At 37.0% G+C, this 23,364-nt stretch overlaps 1 protein-coding gene across 4 annotated transcripts in view; it reads left to right on the top strand.

Moving 5' to 3' along the window:
• The window catches only part of SEC24D (SEC24 homolog D, COPII coat complex component), a 105,929-nt gene that overhangs the window by 51,220 nt on the left and 31,345 nt on the right, over positions 1-23,364 (top strand). For all 4 annotated transcript variants that reach the window (XM_004748006.3, XM_004748008.3, XM_004748007.3 and 1 more), the window contains exons 9-11: positions 8,935-9,073; positions 12,381-12,496; positions 19,689-19,813. In XM_004748006.3, the coding sequence (XP_004748063.1) occupies positions 8,935-9,073; positions 12,381-12,496; positions 19,689-19,813 (380 nt within the window). The remainder of the gene's footprint in view (positions 1-8,934; positions 9,074-12,380; positions 12,497-19,688; positions 19,814-23,364) is intronic.

Here is a 23,364-nt window from a genome sequence, read left to right as displayed (position 1 = left end):
TTTGAGAATTTACTCTGTAATGAAGGCCTTGGGGATCAGTGGTGAACCTAAAGTTTACATATGGTAATAAGGAGTTAATTTTTTTTAAAGATTTATTTATTTGAGAGAGAGCACGAGTGTGTGTGCTTGAGAGAGGGAGAGAGAACATGCAGGGGGAGGGGCAGAGGGAGAAGCAGGCTCCCTGCTGAGTGAGGAGCCTGACATGGGACTCAATCTCAGGATCCCAGTGATCATGACCTGAGCCAAAGACAGATGCTTAACTGACTGAGCCACCCAGGCATCCCGTGAGGTTTTTTTTTTTTTTTTTTTTTTAAGTTAGAAATTTACTTTTGGACGCCTGGATGGCTCATTTAAGTGTCTAGCTCTTCATTTTGGTTCAAGTCGTGATCTCAGGGTCTTAAGACTGAGCTCCACATTGGGCTGTGTGCTGGGCGTGGAGCCTGCTTGGTATTTTCTGTCTCACCCTCTCACTCTTTCCCCCACCCTAAAAAATTTACTTTAAAAATTAGAACTAAAATATTCAAACATCTTTTGAGTTTATTTTTTAGAGTTTTATGAACTGGATAAAATATAGGAGATGAAACAAATTCTAGAAATCTCTCAGATTAATTGTAAAACATGTTAGAATTCACTAATTTAGAAGTAGGTTTCAAAACCTATGCCAGATGTACTGTTTTTTTAAAGACATCATTTATTTACTGAATGGCGAAATCTCTTAACTATCTTCTGTCAGAATTGTTACCATGTAGTATAACAACTGATTTGAGGTGTGTGTGGTTGTGTGTTTGTGTGTGTGTTAAACGTGGCCATTTGGGACGTACCTGGCTTTGAAGGCTCACCACCAGTCCAGTTTTCTTCTTTATCTCCCTTCTTATCAGCTGATTTAGGCTGCTTGCCTACTAGCTACCAACATACCTAAGCTTTTTCTCTTGTGTTACACTATTCTTACTGATTAGAATTTTTTTTCTGTCAGTCCATGAAAATATAACTCCTCATAATTGCTCATCTCTTCCTTGAAAATAGCTTTTATTGACCACCCCACCCTGTTGACCATAAGTGATTTCCTCTTTCATTAGTGCCTTTTGCTTCAGCACCTATCATGAGCGGCCATGAGATTACAATAGTGTATTTGTGAGTACCTGATAGGTATTTCGTTCATTCATTCAAAAACTGTTGACTGCCCACTCTCTCAGACATTGTGCTCTAGGAAATACAACAATAAACATGTTAGACTTGTGAGTCATGGATATGAGAATCTACTAGTGATACTGAAAAGTAAAGCAGAATGGTGACTGTTGTCAGTCACAAGATAATAAGGGAACATACAGCTGACATGTCAAAGCCAGTCCTCAGGGGCCAGTTTGAGACTTGCTTCCAGTTTAGACAAGGTCTCTGCCAAATCAGTGGTTAAAGAGACACGCCTTCCCTTGTGATAGGAGAGGGAGAGAAAGGAAAATATTAAGTAGATGCTAGCAAATTAGTGGAAGAAAGTCAAAGAGTTCCTCTCTGAGGTCGTCTAGTTTTGAACAGGAAGACAAAATGATCTGCTAAGGAAATGGAAAGAGAGCTTATTTGGAGGAGCTCGCTATAGCTCCTATAGAGAGAGGAAGAGAGATGACAGGAGACATTTAATAGTTATCAGGGAGCAGTGAGGGCTTGGTTCAAATCATAGGCCATGAATAATGACGCCTTTCATTGAAATCATAGGCTTTTCTATAGGAGCAATCTGCAAAGGAGTTTTGGTACCTATAGTGCAGAGGAGGCCAATAGGTGGAGTAAATGAAGAATTCAAGAGGCAACCTGCAGTTTTACTGGAAAAGTCACTTTTCATCACTGACCTTCCATTCTTTCTGAACCCACGGATGATAATTCCCACTCCCAAGTTTGTTAGTATCTCAACATCAAAATGGTATTTTCATGTATTTAAAAGCATTTTAAACTACAAATAATACTAGGTAATAGTTATGATCTTACTATATGTTAGAATCAGTAACATTTTTCAGAATTTTCTGGGCTGAATGTATAAAATGATACAAAAACACCCCCCCATGGAAAAAAAAAAAACCCACACCCAAATGAAAAAGATCTTCAAATCCAATGTAAGCTCTAAGCCAGCTGTAAGAATAAATAGGCTACCAATGATGTTGAAGAGAAAAAAGCTGAAAATAATCTTTGAAGTGTACTCTAACAAGAGGATGCTTTTCTGGGAATATGAAAACACAAAGGTTTAGATGTACAAAGATCAACTAAAAACATCCTTAGAAAGTATAAGTATATGCTTAGAATTATTACAATGCATTGGATGTTTTTATTAACAGGTTCTGTTTCTTTTCAAAAGATGCATAAAACATTTTTTAAAGGCATTCAAAAATATTCTTTCATGCTATTTTTGTTATTTTAAAAAGTCAAACACAACACTACTGCTGTTTAGAAAATCTGTGTACAGTAAGTAGCCTATTGCCCTGTTCCCTTTCTTTCCATGGAGGCTGACTGAATGTCATATATGGCAAGGCTAAAGATAGAAAACACATACAAGCTGCTTCTTATTTCTCTTTCCTATGGAAATGTCTTTAACAAGTGCACTTGATACAGACTCTCTTTTTCATTCTAACTTCTGGGCATAATCCTCTGGAATCTAGCCCTGCTTGCTTTCCAGCATGCCTAATAGTCTGAATGTTTAACATTTTTAAAGGGTAGTTGTTCATCACAGGTTCTGGATTATCTTTTCATATACCATTTCTGTGCTTCTACTTACATCCCCCCAATTAATCCAAGTTATCAACTGACCTCTTTTTGATATAGAGCCAAAAAAAAAAAAAAAAATGAGCAGTACTCCAATCCCAAGAAGTAGCTGCATGACAAAATGCATTTGACAGTATGAAACTATTGCTGCTAGAGATACCTATTTATTAGTGATTTATAAGAGAATATAATTGATGTAGAATATGACCCTTTATCAAGCTGGAGGACCGTGTTTGTTACATTTCCACAGATCATCTTACATTGAAACTTTTGATCTGATTTAGGACCCACATGAGCAAAAATTTCCTCTCCCCTTTCCTGTAACTATTTAGCTCAGGTATTTCCTTCAGGCACTAAGTGAAGTAGACTGTTGGTCATGTTGGGACAACTGTCTAGCCCAGGAGACTGATTACTTAATTTGACCTTTCTATTGAAGGATATAAAGGGAGAAAAAAGGGAGGAGAATTCTATTTTTAAAAGGAAAATACGTTTGTTTTTTTCTTTTTCAAAATTAGTAAACAAATATTGAAAGACAGGGGAAAGTAGGTAGTTACAGAATTTGTGTGCGTGTATTAGAACTTCTAGAAATCTTATATAGAATTCTGATGCTGAAAAATAAGGAGGCAGGTATGGGGCAATGTGAGACAGTTTTCACCCAGCAATATCCTGGATATGGGCCAGTGTAACCTTCCTAAGTCAAGGTGTTCCTGAAGTCTTGGATTTGGCCTCTCTGTCCTGTTCCTCCCTTCATCCACACCACAATTCGTGATTTGATGTTCTAACAGGAAGGTGGATGTTTGCTTTGGAAAATAATTTCTTGGGGAGCTTGGATAGTGCAGTTGATTAAGTGTCCAACACTTGGTTTCAGCTCAGGTCGTGATCTCATGGTCAGGAGATTGAGCCCCAAGTTGGCCAAGTTGGCCATGCTTAGTGAGGAATCTGCTTAGGAATCTCTCTTTCCTTCTCCCTTCCACGGCCACACTCAGATGTGTGCACTCTCCCTCTCTCTCTCTCTCTCTCAAATAAATAAAAGTTTAAATTTAAAAAAAAAGAAAAAGAAAGAATTTCTCCATCACAGTGTACTGCTGAGCACCATGAGGCAAGCTTCACTGACTTTGCTTTGTTATTTTGGCCTTTGAGTGAATGTGGCAAGTAGCAAGTGGACTCTGGCCCCTCTTACCAGGTCATCTTTATGTTGCCAGCTGCACTTTGGAGTTACATATTTTCCCACGTCAAGGGAAAATTGGTAGGGATTAGAAATTTAGAGTAACTTTTTCTTGGCTATCATATTCAGTAATTTTGACAAATTCTGTAATTTTTTTTTAAGATTTTATTTATTTATTTGACAGATAGAGATCACAAGTAGGCAAAGAGGCAGGCGGGGGGGGGGCGGGGCGGAGTGGGGGGTAAGCAGGCTCCCTGCAGAGCAAAGAGCCCTATGTGGGGCTCGGTCCCAGGACCCTGGGATCATGACCCGAGCTGAAGGCAGAGGCTTTGAGCCACGCAGACACCCCAAATTCTGTAATTTCTAAATTTATGCTTAAAGTAGCCTGTATTTCATGTTGTTTAATTTTTGTTTCATCCAGGATATTTTTTTTAAAAGATTTCATTTATTTATTTGGCAGAGAGAGAGAGAGAGAGAGGAGGAAGCAGGCTTCCTCCTGAGCAGAGAGCCCGATGCTGGACTCGATCCTAGGACCCTGAGATCATGACCTGAGCCGAAGGCAGCGGCTTAACCCACTGAGCCACCCAGGCGCCCTTTTTTTTTTTTTTTTTTTTTTTTTTAAAGATTTTATTTATTTATTTGACAGAGATCACAAGTAGGCAGAGAGAGAGGAAGAAGCACATCCAGGATATTTTTAACCATTAATTTTTTTTCAAGCAAAGTATAGGTTTATTAATTTTGTGACAGTAATAGCTGGCATAAGTTTAGTTAAATGTTAGTAGAGTTACAGAAAATGAATGTGACATAATTATTACCTGCTGAGTAAATTATATAGTTCTAATTTTTAGTTGCACAGCGCCATCTACTGGATCTGTGTACAAAAACAGTCATATTTTCTTCAGTTGTGGTGGTTTGGTTATAATCAACTTTTAATATTGAGGTGCTTTCTGATACTCATCTTTAATTTAAAAGAGAGACTATCTAGCAAGACCTGTGTATTCAAACTTTTCTTAGTTATACAGATGCCAAAACAAAGCACACACGCTACAAATCATAACAGTTCTTCACTAGGGATCTATCTACATTGTACTTCATTTTCTTTGAGTATCTATTTTTGCTTTGGGGATACAATCCAATTGCCTTTTATGCTAAAGAGAACTTTTATTAATGATTATCATATATCTTTTCCTTCTATTCCTGCCTTACTCTTTTAATTGCATATTTGCATGCCTGTTTATTTAATGTCTTTTCTATCCTGACAGACTGAATGCCCCACCAAGGTGCATAATATATACTCAGCACCTATTGTACAGATGTTACAGTTACCTGAGAGAATGGCAGGAATACTTGGAAAACTGATAATATATTGATATAAGAAAATTTTAAAAATTGTAGTAGTAGTATGAAGGAGTTATTGATTGATACATCTTGTTGTCTACTCCTTTTACTTGGAAAAATAACCCAGAAGTTTTTTGTTTTGTTTTTAAATCACTGATATCATTTTAACACTGCACCTCATTTCTCAGTGAGTTATATTCTTTCCTGTGGACCTGTGTGGAGCATGGTATTATACATGCACAAAAAAGAGAGATATTTCATTCAGTTAAAGCATCTTAATTAAAATTAGTACCAATAAAGGACAAGTATACCCCCGGTAATTCAAAACTACAAGTAAAAGATTCAAATATTATCCTTCCTCTTCCTTGCTTAGCTTCCTCATCACTTCTATGTTGTATAAACTCATGCCACACAGGACCAGTACTAAGAATAGCCAGATGAAGCTTTTAGAGCCAGTCTCTCCACCCTTCACTTTTTTCGTTTAAGAGAAGAACAGAAAAGAAAGAGCAGGCAGGAATATACTAGAGGCAAAAAGATTAAAGCACATTTATAAACAAAATTATAAAATCTGAAAAATGTTAGTGAAGTAAATATATAATATACTTGGTGAGAAAAAAAAACTTGGAGTTTTGGGGGAAGTAATTTGATTTTTTTAAAAAAGCTGTATACACTAAAGTTGAACTCAGAAGGAAAGTGAGATTAGCTATTTATGAGCTCATGCAGACTACTGTAGAGCAGATAAGCAGACATCTGGAGAGAGCAAAGAAATTCTCGGATAGTTTTCGGCATGGCCTGAGAGAGATGAAATAAGGCAGTGTAATTTAGAAACCCTTGTCCTGTTGCCCCAAAAGAAATGTAAACAGTTAAAAAGCTTTTAACATTCTTTACTGTCACCTCAATTGTCTGAAGACCTTACTTACCTATCCATCATCCAGTTTCGAAAAGACTGAAAATAGAAAAAAATGTATTTAACGGCCTAGATACAGTCACTATTGGAGTCCAGTTTATTACTACACATCCATTTTTGGTTCTGCAAGTTTGAATCTGCCAGGACTGGAATGCTCAGGTGTTAGTTGCCGACAGTTTCATGGTAATTTTAGGCTGGGTCTGCCTTTGGGTAAGTCATATCAGTAAAAATAAGGTTAATTTTCCTCCTATTACCTCTGCTTTGTCTGGAAAATAATGGCATCATATTTCTAAAGTCTCCCAGGGAATTGATTCTAGTCTTTGAACTCTCAAAAGGATGAGAATAGTAAAGTTGGCTGGAGTGCAGACAAATTGAAGACTTTATTCCTGGTTTAATTCTTGAAAGCATCTTCTGATCTCAGAGGTAAAGCTGTAGAACAGAACAACAAAAGCATGATAGATAATTGGAGTTTTGATCTAGAAAAAGCCATCTCATTATTACATTTTTGTTATCTTTCACTTCTTACTCTAATTCTCCATTCTCCGTCCTGAGAATTTCTGATTGGGACATGCATCTTTTTGTTTGCTTTCCTTTTGTCCCTTCAGATTAATTATTATTATTACCAGCTAAAGAGGACAATCAGTCACTTGTCATTTTTTGCCTCTCAAACACACAGTTCGTATTAAGAAGTATTGTATGTGTCCATATTTCAGTATGTGTACATTTAAGTCAAACTTGTCGGGAGGGTTTTTAAAATCTTCTGTGGCTCTCAGCTTTAACCATTAGATTATATCCATTGGATTATATCAGAATTTCCTGGAAGGTAGATTTCCTTCCTTCTAGATCATTTTAATAGTGGTAGTTTATGGAAACGAGTCAGCTAATCAAAATGTTTATATAAACAAATGCCTTTAGAAACTCAAGCCTATAACTATAACCTAAAACTATAACTCTGTCATTAAATATACTCTCTCCTGAGCTCAGTGATTTTGAGAGAGGAAAGGTGGTTCTGTATAGGTATGACAGCAACCATTACCTTTTATTCAATAATTTTGTGCCAGGCACAGGGCTCGGTACCATACATGAATCTCTCATTTAATCCCTGTCGCAATCCTACCAGTGGGGCACCAGAGCTATGCCTATATTAGGAATCAGAAGAGACCCTATATGAGAAATCCAATTCATTTTCTGGCATCCTTGAGGCAAGAGGACGGGGAGAGGACAGTGTAAGGGAGAGGGCAGTGCAGAAATGGTAGGGTGTAGTCCTGAAAAAAATTTTTTTTAACGTTTCCCGATTCTTTTATACATTATACTAGACCTGGTTTCTGTTTTTAAGATCTTACTTATTTGACAGAGAGAGAGAGAGAACACAAGCAGGAGCAGGTGAGGGAGAAGCAGGCTCCCGGAGGAGCAGAGAGCCTGACGGGGCTAGATCCCAGGGTCCAAGGATCATGACCTGATCCAAAGGCAGACCCTTCACCAACTGAGCCACCCCGGTGTTCCTATACCAAACCTGTTGTTGTTCTTATTTTTTCTGCTGTGAAACCTCACAACTCATTTCTGAAACCTCAGTGTGCATTAGTTTTCACACTGAACATCTGGACAGGGACAAATAGTAAATCTCAGTTTTCTAAGTTGAGTAGAAAATGGCCTTCTGACCCTGGCTCATCCGCCGCCTTCCTCCTCTGCAGGTCTCCATTAAAAAGCAGTCTGGTTCATTTACATCCTTTTTTTTAAAGAAAAACTTTGTTAATATGCCAAACCCTGTAATTCTCAAGCTTTTCTAGAAATGTTATCTTTAAGGGAGATTTATATAAGCAAGAAGAATCTTTGTGGTTTTATTCTGAAAGCCAAAAGAATTGAGAAACAAGGCAGACTAATGCTGAGCTTTTTCAATTTCAAGCTATAAAATGGTTTCTGTATATGTTTATGAGGAAGAAGCAATTGAAACATTTATTTTTTCAGTTCTGGCAAAGCATGACCAGTGACTTTGAGAATACATCTTGTCATAGGATAAAGAACGAGAAAAGGCAGAAAAGTGAACATTATTGTATATTTCTTCATAGAGTTGCATTTTTGAAGAAACATTTTGTATTTTTTGATGGGACTATCTAAACAAACTAGAGCTCTATCCAGACTAGAGCTTTTAAAATGAGACTCAATTCACTCTTTTTTTTTTTTTTAAGATTTTATTTATTTATTTGAGAGAGAATGAGGGGGAGAGAGAGAAGAGAGAGAGAGAGCACGAGAAGGAGAGGGTCAGAGGGAGAAACAGACTTCCTGCTGAGCATGGAGCCCCATGCAAAACTCGATCCCAGGACTCCATGATCATGACCTGAGCTGAAGGCAGTCACTTAACCAACTGAGCCACCCAGGCGCCCCACACTTCCTTTATTTTTTACCAATAATATTACAAACTTAGCAAAATATGTGATATAAGGTGTCCAGGACATTTTTAACATGTGCTTTATTAAATATTATTGGCATTGTTATATTTTCCTCTCTGTCTTCACATACAAATAAATCTATATATGGACATATACAAAAATATACATATATACTTGTGTCCTTATTAATGAGATAAAAATTCTTTGTTTGGGTATTTCTTTGAATTCAGAAGGTAGCAAGAGAGTCATCTTTACACTCCTGACTAACACCAAGAGTTGAGTTCCTTAATGAATGCCATTAGAAGACTTTCCAAATTACAATTATTGCACAGTATTTCTGAAGTACCTTGAAATCTTATACCCACCTATCTCATCATTTTACTTGCTTCTCATAGACTCCCCTTTATTTGGTAAATCATGGAGAGAATGGACCAGTCAGATGCAACAGGTGCAAAGCCTACATGTGCCCATTTATGCAGTTCATTGAAGGAGGAAGGAGGTATCAGTGTGGATTTTGCAACTGTGTGAACGACGGTAAGTGGTGCCAATAAATGCTCTTAGTAAAGCTCTTTATTAGTTGAAATATATTGTATTTCTTAGCTTAGGGGAAAATATATATATATATATATATATATTAAAGCTCTTAGTTATACCTTAGCTTTTCCTAAATACTGATACACATTCAAGAATAACTCAGAGGAATAGCACAAAGAAACAAAACAAAAACTCAGTTTTATCATCTGTAAACATGGGAGATAAAACTTTATTTTGCCTCCAAATGAGCCTTTGTGGAAGGGGATTGAGAAACAAAACTACTTGCCTACTTTGGAATTTTATAAGAAACACAGCATCTTCTGTGTAGGAAGTGGTATGCATGACTTTATGCATTTATATGAGGCTGAGAGGGGCGTGGAGGTCCCAAACAGAGAATGTTCTGGTTGGTTTCCTTCCACAGATTTTGTAAAGAAGAACTTTTATTTTATCTGTGTTTACAGATGATGAGTTTTTTTTTTTTTCTCTCTGTTTTTATTTCTCTGAGTTATTACTGAATGTGAGCTCAACAGTATTTAGGAAGCTCTAGTGTAACTAAGGGCTTTAACATATGTATATATCATTTTGCCCCTCAGGTATGAATGTTGGAATGTTTAAGAAGGAAAAAAATATTCTGAAGGACTTTTCCAGATTCTTTATATTTTCACTTTGATTCCAATGTGAATTGACTGATGTTGAAAAATACTGCAAACTCGTTCAAAGCAACTTACAGTCATTATATTCATAACACATCTGTGTTTTTACTTTTTGGTGCTCAATAAAGCATATACTCAGCCTAAAACATTCCCACATTCATTTACATTTCTAGAGCTTTTCTAGAACCATGTGATAATTATGAGAGCATGAACTTTCTACATGTTTTCCTCTGTTCCTTATCTTCATAGACATGCTTCTCTGCAGGTCGTTAAATCTGAAGAATGTATAGCACTCTGTCTGCCCAGGAGCCATGTTTCCTATGGCTGCTGGGTACTCCCTACTGACAAGGGAGCTAAGGCACAGCTTTCTGCCTCTGTCATTGTCATTGCATTCATGGCAACTCTGTGAGTGTTCTCTGGTGGGAGAGCTCCTTGTTTCCCTACCTCCTTATTATATAGTCCATGGTGTTGTCCAACGTAGAGTGCCGGACACTAGTATTGTGAGTCTTTCTCACCAAAATTTTGGTCAGTTCTTAAAAATGCCTTGCTGTTGAATGGAATCATTGGTTTGTAGCCTCATCTCAAAAACTTTGGTTATCTTGGAATGTCTCTCTCCTTGTTACAGCTGTGGCATCAACTCAGTGCAAATTGGGTATCCCTGTGAGATCAGATTCTGTTGGTTCTCCACCCATACATGTCTTTCTAAGGAAGATCTTATTCCTTCCTGCACCCTGGATGAAATCTGCAACCAAGTCATTAGCCAGCACTCAGTCTTGGCACCTGGATTTTAGCAGCCCTTTTACAACTCATTTCCCTATACTTTAGTTTTGTGAGGCAGAGACCACCAAGGTCACCAGCTCCTCAGTGTCTTTAGCCAAGCTCTCACCTTTCTTAGGAAGATGATCAGAAATTTATGTAGCTTTTAGATCCAGGACCTTCAGGTTGGTGTGACATTCTGGCGTCACACTTGAAGTGTCAGCTCAGAGCCCAGTTACTTCCTGGTAGGAAAAAACCATTCAGAATTCTTATATCTCTACACAATAAATTCCCTTCCCTTGGGTATTCATTCCTAGGAGGCTTCCATGTTCACTTTCCAATAAGGTTATTCATACTAGGCTCAAATATTTGTTCCTAAAAGGAGCCAGACTCCTATAGATTTACACTGATACCTGCATTCTTCATTTAATTTTAAAGAAGACAGAGGTTTATGGAAGTCGGAACCCAGCAAGCTTGGTCACATGGTTTCACTCTATTTCCCTTCACAATGTCCAGAGATTGCGCAGTGGGAAGCATGTGAGATCAAAAGGCATGAAAGAAGACAAGTGTCATTTGGCAGTGCATTATTTACCATGTGCCTTGAATTTTGTCTTATAAACATGAAAGATATTAAATGCTAATGGATGTGAAATTAATTTTAAAGGGAAAAATTTCACATGTTACATGTAGATATGTGAATGAAAATGAATTATAGTTGATACTATGTAGAGATTACCACACCTATATCCTAAATAGCCAACATAACATCACCTGCCTCGACTAAAAGTAACAAAATTGCAGGTTTAGGCCCCCATAGTTCACTTATCTTTGCTGAGACTGTCAATTTCCCACTACCATAATCTTTAAAGACATTGAATTTTCTGAATTCAGAGATCCATACGTACATATGAATGTTATAAAATATGTTGTAAAAGACATGGCCATGTTATAGTAAGAAAACAGAAAAATCAATTCTTGGTGATTGTTTTTAAGTCCCGCCTACAAAAAAAAGGTCTTGTAATTCGTGTTGGTTCCCAACTAAAAAGAAAGAATACTGAGTTGTTGGTTTTCAAAGAGAATGCATTACTTCTGTGGTTTTACAAATGAAGATGTTGCTCTTTATAAAATGCTGAAAACCAGAGCATTGCTGGTTATTCTAAGTGCTTCTGTTGTCAGTGGTTTAATAGCCAGCCCTATTAATCTCAAGGCAACAGAAGTTTGTTTTCACAGAGATACCAGGCCATATTTGTCCAAGTGTTCAGTGTGTGACTCATAAGTGTTCCTGTGCTGTTGGATGACTTCCAGGTCGTTGCCAGAACTAACCTCCTTAGACATTTGAATCAAATTAAGAGTTCTCAGCTGAGATCTTAGTGATATAGTCTTTCCCTAATACAGTAATCCTCTCCACTCTGAAGTCCAAACATTAAAAGATTACCATGCAAACTTTCCGTGGCTGAAGACATCTAAAGGATAATAAATATTGTAGTTAATAGTAGAGTCCAAATAACCAATGATTATTTCTGTTACGTATATTGAAAATTTAGGTAGTTAGTAAAGTCAGAATTCCTTTTAAAGGAGGTAATTAAATAGAATTGCATTTTCTTTGTGATAATTTAAAAACACGAGCACTTTTATCTCGTTTCTTCACAATGGTCTAAACCATAAATGTTATATGTCATCAGTAACTTGCAGGAGAGTCAAGAGGATTTTTAGAAAACCTTTGTACTTTCCACACATGCTTTTTAAATAGTGGATACTTAGAATATACTGCCTTCTAGCTTTAAAATACTTTTTCCCCCTCAACTACTTCTTTTCCTCCCATAATAAATTTTAAGAACTTATTAAGTTGTCTGTGTTACGAAAACAAAAGGTTTCCTTTCTTATTTTGTTTTTATTAGTTCCACCATTCTATTTCCAACATCTGGACCACATCGGGAGAAGGCTGGACCACTATGAGAAGCCAGAGCTATCTCTAGGATCTTATGAATATGTTGCTACTTTGGATTACTGCAGAGTAAGTGTTCCCAGGACTTCCAAGTGTTTATACGTTGATGTCAAATTCAAGTGAATAACTTTCATATGTAAAGAACTGAATCTTGATTCACAAACAAAGCATTTTGGTGGTGTCATGGGGATATAGAAATGCCTTAGACACAGATCAGGGCTTCTAGGCTGTTAACATGATTAAATTGCCAAGCTATTCAGAGCAGTGATTATTTTTAAAACTAAAAAGTGGTGCCAGAAATAGAAAACAATAATTTAATTTTTATTTTATAATAATATAATATAATTAGTTTTTATTTCCCTATCAGATAAAATATTCAGAATTCTTAAAGCAACAGTTCCATATAGTGCCTCAACCTTATTTGTTTTGTCAGCAATCTCAGGAAATTTTCTCTTCCAGGGCAGATGCTCAGCCAGTATGGTCAATAGGACTAGGACAGGTTTCTCTACCTCCTTTCTGCACATCAGTTGTCACCATAATGATTTAAAGCTCTTAGAATTCTCCTTGGACTATGTGGGAGCCTGGGGTTCTGGTCTCTGGTTTCCTTGCTTTAAAATATAAGCATGAGACTCCTCCCCATAACCTTAATCTAAAAAATTAAGAAGGGTAGCTTTCCTTATAAGACCATTAACTGTTGGCCTCTATCCTATCACCTCAGCCATCTTTTCCATTGTACAAAACACTCACCACATACTCTGAACTCACCACTCCTTCTTAGAACTCCATGCTTTTAGGTAAGTTGGTTTGACCAGACTATCTTTGCATTCTCCCGCTACATCTCTATGTAATGTATGTTCTGTAACACCTGGCTGAAATTTTATTTTATGTGAGTGTATGTGCAAGTGTGCACATGAACAACTTTCTTTGGCTTCATCATAGTGAATATTTACTAAATCTCCTGTTTGTTTTTTTCACATAGAATTTGGTCTGCATATTTGTTTTAGCAATTATCCCCATGAAACTTACATCTTGTTAAGTGTTTTCCCTCTTCATAGATTTTGATATCCTTGGTGATAAGAATCTTGTCCTGGCTTTCTTTATGGCATCCACCACAGTGTCTAGTACAGGGAAGACAGTTAATCAGTAAATGAATGAATGAATGAATGAATTGGCAGGTCTGTTACTATTTCCAGGACTGGCTATGTCCCTTTTCAATGTCACAGTGAGAGTGACATCATTATGGGCAACTCACAGGGCTTTAAAATTCTTTGGTGATTTGGAAATGTTTTCTTGGGTATCAGTTCAGATTTCAGCTTATATCTGAAGTATCACAGGTAGACCTGAAGGAACAGAGTCATTCTGACTGCTTTTCTTACTTCCTCTTCCAAATACAAATGCTTACTGATGCCCAGTACTCAGAAAGCAGCCTCCGACCCACAGAATTCTATAACAGATGTTTGCAAGGGGACCAGTCCACATTATTGAGTATAAATTACAAAGAACATGTTTCCTAAGTAGAAGGTTTTTTTCAATTGATTGGATTTAATTTTTTTTTAGTTAATGTAACTTTTACATTTATTTTAGTGTTTTGTATGATTTTTCTACCACATTACATAGAGTTAGTTATTAAAGGAAATTTAATACTTTATTAATTCAAAATGTTACATTTAAATATATTTTGAGAAACATAAGAACATTTTTGGTGTAAATGCTTTATATCAAATGAAAAATTCCTGAAGTACCAACTACTTTTAGGCAGTTAATTTGTTCTTTATTGCTCTTGGCTGAAGGTGAATTTGGAAGTGAGGGTCTAAGTAGACCATAAATATTCAAGTTCTAATTAAATATAATAAAGCCATTATAACTAGTGATGGAAAATTTATTGATTGATCTTTACAACCATAGTATAAATATAACTATGCTCTCAGTTTCTAGTTCTCTGCCAAAAAGGCCATATTATCTTGATCTTATGTTTTTTTAGTAGAAACTCAGGCAGAGAGTCAAGTCTATTTCTGGGAACAAAAGTTTCAGTATCTTCAAACTCTGTTATCTGGAAATGTTCCAGATGTCTAATTGATGGGAAATTTCACACAACAGGCAACAAACCAAATAGACAAAGAAAAAAAAGTACATTTTAAAGATTTTTTTGTAAGCTTAATCTGCCTTTTATTTTTCCAAGTAAGATTTGAAATAAAAGATGGTTTAAGTATCTTCATTTTTAATTATAATTCAAAATGTAAATAAAGTATAATAATGAGTTGCCTTAGGGATTTGGACAATGAAAAAGAGCTTATTTAATTTGTACATGTGTTTTTAACACCATGCAAATTTAGAAATACAAAATTACATTTTCTCCTACTCATTTTAGTTTGTCTCGATACCAATTTTATATAATAAAATTAACATCAATATTTACTATGTGTGATGCTCTATGCTAAGAGCTTTTTATGTGTTGTATCATTTAGTTCTCAAGTGAACCCATGTGGTCAATACCACCATTACATGGGGAAACTGAGGCCCAGAGAGCTTAAGTGCCACCCTCAAATCACACACCTAGGAAGTGCTGGAGCCAGACTGAGTTGGCGTGACCATAGAACCCCTATTCTTTATCAATATACTGTGGATATGTAGGCAATTATTTAGAAAATCACCATGGGGTTCCCCTGGAAAAAAATACCCCAACTCTGTCATATAACAGAGAGTTTTTCACTTAGAAGTTTACAGACTATACCTACACTCAAAGTGTACCTGAAATGTAAAACCCCATTCCAAGCCAGCCTTTTTTTTTTTTCTAAATAAAAATATCATCTCTCCACTTAATTTTAATTCACTGTGACATTTAATGGATACCTAAAATGCCCAAGACACTTGGTTATATGCTGTGAGGGATATCAAAACTAGCAAGATAATGATCTTGATTTCAAGGTAATTCCTATGTCCAGACCCAATAAGTATATAATTATGATATAAACCCAAATATGATAAATGCCATATAAGTCCAATAATCCTAGTGCCATAAGGAAATCGACAAATGATGATGTATGGTTTGGAGGATCAGGAAAGGCTTCAAAGAGTAAGTGACTTTTGAGCTGGTCATACTATGAACAGAGTTTGGACATGTGGAAAGGGAAAGGAAAACAAAACAGTGAGTAGAAGCAGAGGATTTGCAACTTTGCTTTCTTTAGGGACTAGGCGGGTATAGTAGATGAGTGACATATATGGAGTAAGTATAGGAATTAGGATAATTGGAGAGGATATTCCCTTCCCCCCCAAACACATTCATATTCAAATATTTTTTAAAAAACACTGTGCCAAACAAAATACTTTTCTGGCCAAATTCTTGGCCCAGGCCCACTAAACTGTGACTTCTGGGTAGGAAATGTTTTGAAAATGGCAAACATTTAAATTAGTTGAAGGAATGTGTATTGGGGAATAATGGGAACTAAAGCTGGGAAATTGTCTTGAGATATAGACTAACCACTGGATTTGGCATCATACCTTTGATCCCCTGGTTTTTATACATGTTTGTTAAATGAGTATTATGGGGAGTTGTAAATGCCAGGCCATTGAGGAATTTGTTAATTCAGTAGGTGATGAGGACCATTAAAGGTAAAGAGGGAGTTGTTTCCTTAATCCAGTCATCCATCCAACCACACATTTATTCACTCAGTCAGCAGAACTGAGCACTCTTTTGTGTCAGCAGAACTGAGCACTCTGTGCTTGACTCTGAGGACTCTCAGTAAACATTCTGTCTTCAGCAGCATTAGCATTGTGATCTGTATTGTGTCTTTGGACCGTTTATTCTGACAGCAGTCTGTGTAATGAGAAGAAAGAGGTTGGAGGCAGGGGGATATTAGAAGTTAATGCACTAGTCCAACAAGAGAAACTGAAGGGAGTATAGCAATTCCTCAAAAATTTAGAAATAGAATGACCCAAAATAAATATACCCAAAATAATTCAAAGCAGAGTCTCAGAGAGGTATTTGCACACTCATGTTCATAGCAGCGTTATTCAAAATAGCCAAAAGGTGGAAGTAACACAAGAGTCCACACATGGATAAATGGATAAACAAAATGTGGTATATACATACGTGGAATATTATTCAGCCTTAAGAGGAAAGAAATTTAGACAATGTTAAACATGATAGAACTTATGCTAAGTGAAATAAGCCAGTCGCATAAAAGACAAATACAATGATTCTACTTTTCTGAAGTACCTAGAGTTGTCGAATTCATGGAGATAAGAATGTAGAAATGGGGAATGGTGGTTGCCAGACTCGGGAGAAAGAGAGGAATGGCAAGTCATTGTTTAATGGTCACAAAGTTTCAGTCTTTTCTTTTCTTTCTTTCTTTCTTTCTTTCTTTCTTTCTTTCTTTTTAAAGATTTTATTTATCTATTTGTCACATTTAAAGATTTTATTTATTTATTTGTCACAGGGAGATCACAAGTAGGCAGAGAGGCAGCCAGAGAGAGGGGGGGAAGCAGGCTCCCTGCTAAGCAGAGATCCGGATGCGGGGCTTGATCCCAGGACCCTGAGACCATGACCTGAGCCAAAGGCAGAGGCTTAACCCACTGAGTCACCCAGGCACCCCCAAATTTTCAGTCTTAAAAGAGAAGGTGTTCTGGAGATGGATATTGGTGATGGTTGCCCAACAGTGTGAATGTACTTAATACCACTGAACTATGCACTTAAAAATAGTTAAGGTGTTAAGTTTTATGTCTATTTTACCACAGTTAGAAATGATTTTGGAAATGAGTTTCTAAATTTGGGTGCTGGAACCATAAGGGCTTCACAGTTAACTGCTGGTGGATGGTTAAGAAAGGTGGACAATTCCATGGAGAAAATGAGATTTGAAACTCAGATTATTTTTGAGGATCATGCTTTCTCTAAGTTCCTTATAGAGAAGGCCAGTACAGTGGGATAAATCTTGTCTTATCTGCTAAAATTTGGAGTGAAGATCCTGGCAGGCCCTTTATGTGGAGGTGTGCTATAGTTAAATAGAATGCTGGTCGGGAGCTCAGAAAAGACACCAGGATGAGAAAGAATGTGAGGAGTCACCTCTAAAGAGGCACTGGTTAAAAATGTGTAAATGAGGTTTCTGTGATGGACCATGTGGTAAGAAAAGAGAAGAGGATGTCCTTTGGAGAAAGATAAGAAAATGAAAACAGAAGCAGCAGTCAGAAAAGTGGGAGAGGAAATGACACCACAGTGCCTTGACAACTAAAAAAGTGAAGGTGGTCTGCCATGCCTAAAATTGGAGAGATAAAAAAGATTTAGGATGAGGGCTGGATTTTACTTAAAGTCCCTCATTTGCAGTCAGGAGGTCTGTGACCCTTAACAGAGTGGTTTTGGTAAGGTGTCATGGAAAACCAGGTTTTCGTAAAATTCATACCTGTTAGGCTTGGCTGGACAAAGCAAGTTGGGTTGAAAGAGTGGAGTAATTAATTCAAGCAGCCAGTAATGAAGTCATTAGATTCTTCTAGGCATGAGATGACAAACTTCTGGATGGTTAAGAATAGGAACCAGATAAAACATGTGAAAGAATCATTTCAAAAGGATAATCAATGGGACTCAGTGATAGAAAGAAAAGGAATAGTCAGATCTAATTTCATGTTTTTAAGCCTTTGAGTTGGTGTGTAGTGATGTTATTGATAGGGATGTTGGAAGAGAATGTCATTTAGAGGAATGAGGAATTGGTTTCTGTGCATAGGAAACTAGTTACAGTGAAGGAAGCATTCCATGGAGATGTGCGTGTTGGATTTATGGAAACTATTCACTGGGGGAACTGGTAATGCTGAACTTGAGAGAGAACACAAGAATAATAAGGCACATTTGGGTTGGTCAAAAAGAGGCTTTGGCTTAACTAATGAAAATGATAGTTATTTTTATTTGCTATAAATCAATGCAAGTCTATGTTATAAATTAGGTGGGAATCAGGAATGATTTGCAAAAAAAAGGAAAAAAAAGAAGAAGAAGAAGATGAAGCTAGATGGACGGCAGTAGAGTTCCTTCTTTTCTCTGTTGGTCTGATCTTGAATGTAGCAAAGCAATGAAGCATTTACGTTGAAGATTTTTAAGTCCTGCAGTTCTTTTATTTCAAATGACAGACTTTTTTAGAACAGTGTATATCTAGCCTTATAGTGGATATAGAATGAATTAGTAAGATAATTTGGAGACATTATCATCTAATTTTGTAAATAAAATACAATTTTATTCTAGAATATTTTTGTGATTAATCGTGAAGTTAAAAATTGAATTAACCTGAACTCTTGTTTTAGTTTGAGTCACTGAGTTTGCCTGAGGTTCTTTTTTCTAAATATTTTGTAAGACCCAACTGAAGATTCACTTCCTAAGAGCTCTTTGAACCCCAGCCAGTGAAGGGACCAACAGATACAAAACATTTATATAACAGCTGCCTTATGTTATGGTGATTTTTTTAAACAGAGAAAAGATACAATATTCCATTTTTAACCATAAATATGTAAGGTATAGGTAAGTATTTGACAATACAGTATAATTTTAAGGTATACAATTATATTTTACTATTTTTTAAAATATTTTATTTATTTGAGAGAGAGTGAGAGAGCGCATCAACAGGGGGAGGAGCAGAGGGACAAGCAGATTCCCTCCTGAGCGGGGAGCCTGACTGGGGCTTGATCCTAGGTCCCTGAGAAAAATGACCTGAGCCAAAGTCGGGTGTTTAACTGACTGAGCCACCCAGGCAACACTATAATTATATTTTAGTATATAATTTCATATCTTTAAAACTGAAAGAACTTATAAAGGAAAAGATCTGAAAATAGTGTTATCAAGTTAATGCAGCTTTACTAGTTTCAAGGCAAATGCTAATTATTGTATGTACTCCTTGGGGGCAGAATTTGTCAAGGGTACCAGACACATTTCTTCCAAGAAGACAGAAGGTTATAAGCAAGGCTGGCCACCAGACCATACTCACACTTGGATAATTGTAGTGATAAGGTCTTTGGAGTGCTACAAAAGTGCAGCTTCTCCGATAGCTATCATAATCCTGTCTAACTCATGAGTGTGCCATAGGTCATAGCCTGGAAAGCAAACAGCTTTTATCTTTTTTATAGCGTTAGAGGCTGTGTTCTAGAAAATGATTTAATTCCACAGATGTTATATCCTAAAATATTAAACGAAAAGTTTGATGATCTTCAGGAGTTTCTGAATGTTTTGACTTGATTATGTAGTGCATATACTTTATAATTACATTTGTGTGATCTGTTTGCTTCCCTGTAGAAGAATAAGCCTCCCAACCCACCAGCTTTTATCTTCATGATTGATGTTTCATATAGTAACATCAAGAATGGACTCGTGAAGCTCATATGTGAAGAACTGAAGACTGTGCTGGAAAACCTTCCAAAGTAAGGGAACTCCCATTATTTCCAGAATTTGTACAGTATTACTGACTTAGTTTACTGGCCAGAAAACAAGTGCTGAATGACCCATGGGTATCTTTTGCTAATGAGGACATCGAACAATTATTTATAAATCAAACAGCACTATTTTTTTCTTGCGTCCTTAAAAAGTCCATAGTTATCTTTTGTACAAAGCAAAAGAAACAAACTGATAAAAATTAACGCTATGGTGAACAATATTCAAAATGCATTCTAAGTTATAAGGAGGATCCCAACACTGCTATGGGAAAGACCTTTGGAAATCTGGTATTCACTTTCAAAGAGGTTGATTTTCCAGTGGAAACTGTGGGTTGTGGTAGAGTTCTAAGGGATGCCAGGAGATGGAACTATTGTCTTAGGGCAGAGATGGTGCTTTTTAGCCACAGTCCCTTTGCCCTTCTACACTGTCAGACCCCCTTTGCCGCTTTACTGCCTCCAGTTACTAGCACAAGGCAAATCACTTTCCTTGCCACTGCAGGGGGCAATGCACAAAAGGAAAGGTGGAAAGGTATTTTAGCAAACATGGCTACTTTGTATAGTGTGCAAACTAGTTGTTTAGGGTGGGAAGTAACATCTAGTAAGAAGGTCCTTTATGAGAGGAAATGTGGTTAAGAAAAAGGCTAAGGAATAGTGTCAGAAACCTAGTGTCTGCACCAGGCTCAACATCTCCCACCCCTCCCTGTCTCCCGAACACAAGCAATCTCTGTTCTGGAAAGCGATGCTTTGAGGGATGGGTTGTCTGTATCCCTTAGGGCTTCCTGAGCCCTCGGGCGCCCATTCCTCTATATTCATGCTGCATGTGGCTGCTGCATTGGTGCATGTGAGCCTCAAAGAATGAACTCTGGACCTCCCAGGAGTCGCTTTGTTTGTATCTACGAAGCCCAAGTCATAATATTCTCAAGGATGGTTTGGAAAAGCCATGGGGATGTTTAAAAAACATTGAGGTGATTTCAAACTGAATTCTAAAATGAAGAATGAAATGGGAGCAATTCAAGGATGGGGCATAAGAAAGGCATGTGATGCCTGCTAACTGTGACTATAGCTTCTGTTACCTCATTCTTAGCAATACTTGAGAAGTGTGGACTTTCTGATGAATATCGTGTATCTTTTTTTTCTTTTTTAAAGGAGTCATCTTTTTTTTTTTAAGATGTTCTTTATTTATTAGTCAGAGAGAGAGAGTGTGTGTGAGCATGGGTGGGGGATGGGGCAGAGGGAGAAGCAGGCTCCACGCTGAGCAAAGAGCCTGATGGGCTCCATCCCAGGATCCTGGGATCATGGCCAAAGGCAGGCGCTTAACCGATGAGCCACCCATGTGTCCCTGAGTATCATATATCTTGTAGACTTCTCTCACAGGGCTGTTTTAATTCTAAATCTGAACTTGGAGCTTGAATAATATGAAAGAAAACTACTCTAATTTCTGGAAGTAATGTCTCTCTCTTTTACCTTCTCTCAGACTGGTTAGATTAGGCTCTCCTCTTCTCATAGTTACTTCACCAACCCCATGTTCCTTTCCAGCACAGCGGTGATATGAAGTGTATAGCCTGTTGATATAAGTCATGAAACCACACTCCTTCCTTAGATGTCATCATGACTTTTATATCCCATTGGAGCAGATTGTGACTTTAGCAAAAGATAGGAGAAAAAAAAGGATGCTGCTAGTTATTCCCTGCTACTATTTAAGTATCTATCTGAAAAGTTTTTTTTTTTTTAAAGATTTTATTTATTTATTTGACAGAGAGAAATCACAAGTAGATGGAGAGGCAGGCAGAGAGAGAGAGAGGGAAGCAGGCTCCCTGCTGAGCAGAGAGCCCGATGCGGGGCTCGATCCCAGGACTCTGAGATCATGACCTGAGCCGAAGGCAGCGGCTTAACCCACTGAGCCACCCAGGCGCACCTGAAAAGTTTTAATTGAAGCCAAAATGCCTTTTCTTCTTTTATATTTTAAAGCAAATCCAGTTGCTCTTTTTCTTCTTCCCTGAAGTTTGTTTTGGGCTCTGTATGTGTGTAACTTTATATTTTTATTAAGATTGCCAACAGTCTGATTTACTTCTTTGAACCAGGTAATATGCCAAATAGCCCTTTTTAAGCACAGAATATGTTGTCTTGATTAATGTCTAAGGTATGTTCATCTCTTCGCTAATCTTTTGAAAAGTAAAGGCCCCGTTCTTTACCATTTAACTTTGAATTTACATCTTTGATTTTGCTAGATGACATTTCTGTCTGGTTTCTCTGGAACAGGAAAGAAAAGATTTGAAATATTTCATCTGTTGTTCAGATCAAGCAGTTGAGTTTTTTCTGGTTGTTTTTAATGCTGCTGTAGCTAAAATGTTCAAAATGCTTTATTGTGGAATACCCTGATTCATCTAGTTACTAATATCTTCAGTTTTGCTCTGTCAGATTCATTCCATTAAAATAATAGGGATATGTGTTGAGGGAAGTGGTAATTGAAAAGCAGAAGAAGAAAGACATATTGTTCTGTGTGATATCCCTTATGTAACTTTATTAAATTTATATGGAATTAATATGAAGGAAAGGTTGAGATTGCATTTCCTTCTGGCTATGATTTAACAAAGCAGTTATACTGTTGAACAAGAAAATGTTAAGATATTTCTTTGTTTCTCAAACAAATTTTCAAAAAACATATGTTCCTATGAAAACATATACTAATATTTTGCAATAATGTGAGATGTTCTGATTAGATGTTTTTTAAAATGCTAATTTAGATTTTAAGTGAACCCTGTGAATCCCAGGATATGCCTTTCCTATCTCTTGAAAATGTCCAAATCCAATGGGGAATAGCAATCTAGATTCTTGTCTGCAATTTTTCTTTTGTGTCTTTTTCCTTAATTGACTCTAAATTAACTCTTAAAAAGAGAATAAATGCTCTCAGGGTTTGCCAGACATTTATCACCTTATGTAATAAAAGATTTACTCGGAAATGGGAACTTAGCCAGTGGTGTGTTGGTAAACTGCATCTCAAATAAATAAAGCCTTAATTGTAATGTTTTCTCATTCCTGTGGTGTAAAATACTTACAGCCAGTCCGATTTTAAACTAGGAAGGCGACATCGCTAAACAGGACTTTAGAAGAGATGGATACAATCAGTTACTCAATTTGGGCTCTAGCTTGCCATTCATCCTAAATACAGCCTTTCACCATCATGATAATCCTCCTGAATATACCTCTACCTCCCTATGTTAGACTGGACCCTGTCAAGAGCAGAGGGCATAAACTTTGGGTCTTTATTGGTTTATAGTCAAGGATTCATGATACATTAACTATAAGGCACTATATACTAAGAGCCTTATGAGAATGATTTATAGGAATTTAGAAGAAGAAATGACGTCTCGTTGGTAGCATCCAGGGGCTTTGAGAGAGGAAGAGTGCTTGGTCTTAAAGAGTAAAATTCTAATAAATAGTGGGTTGGGGGTGAGGGGAAGGAGAACATGGGTACAGTATAGTATAAAGGTTAGTTGCATAAAATCATACAGTTTAGGATATTGAGGGGGGATGTGTGG

Source organism: Mustela putorius, unplaced genomic scaffold, assembly GCF_011764305.1.
Source record: "Mustela putorius furo isolate JIRA1106 unplaced genomic scaffold, ASM1176430v1.1 tig00001215_pilon_pilon_pilon, whole genome shotgun sequence".
Lineage (NCBI taxonomy): Eukaryota > Metazoa > Chordata > Mammalia > Carnivora > Mustelidae > Mustela > Mustela putorius.
Note: the sequence above shows the minus strand (reverse complement) of the source record. Positions and strands in the feature narration are given on the sequence as shown.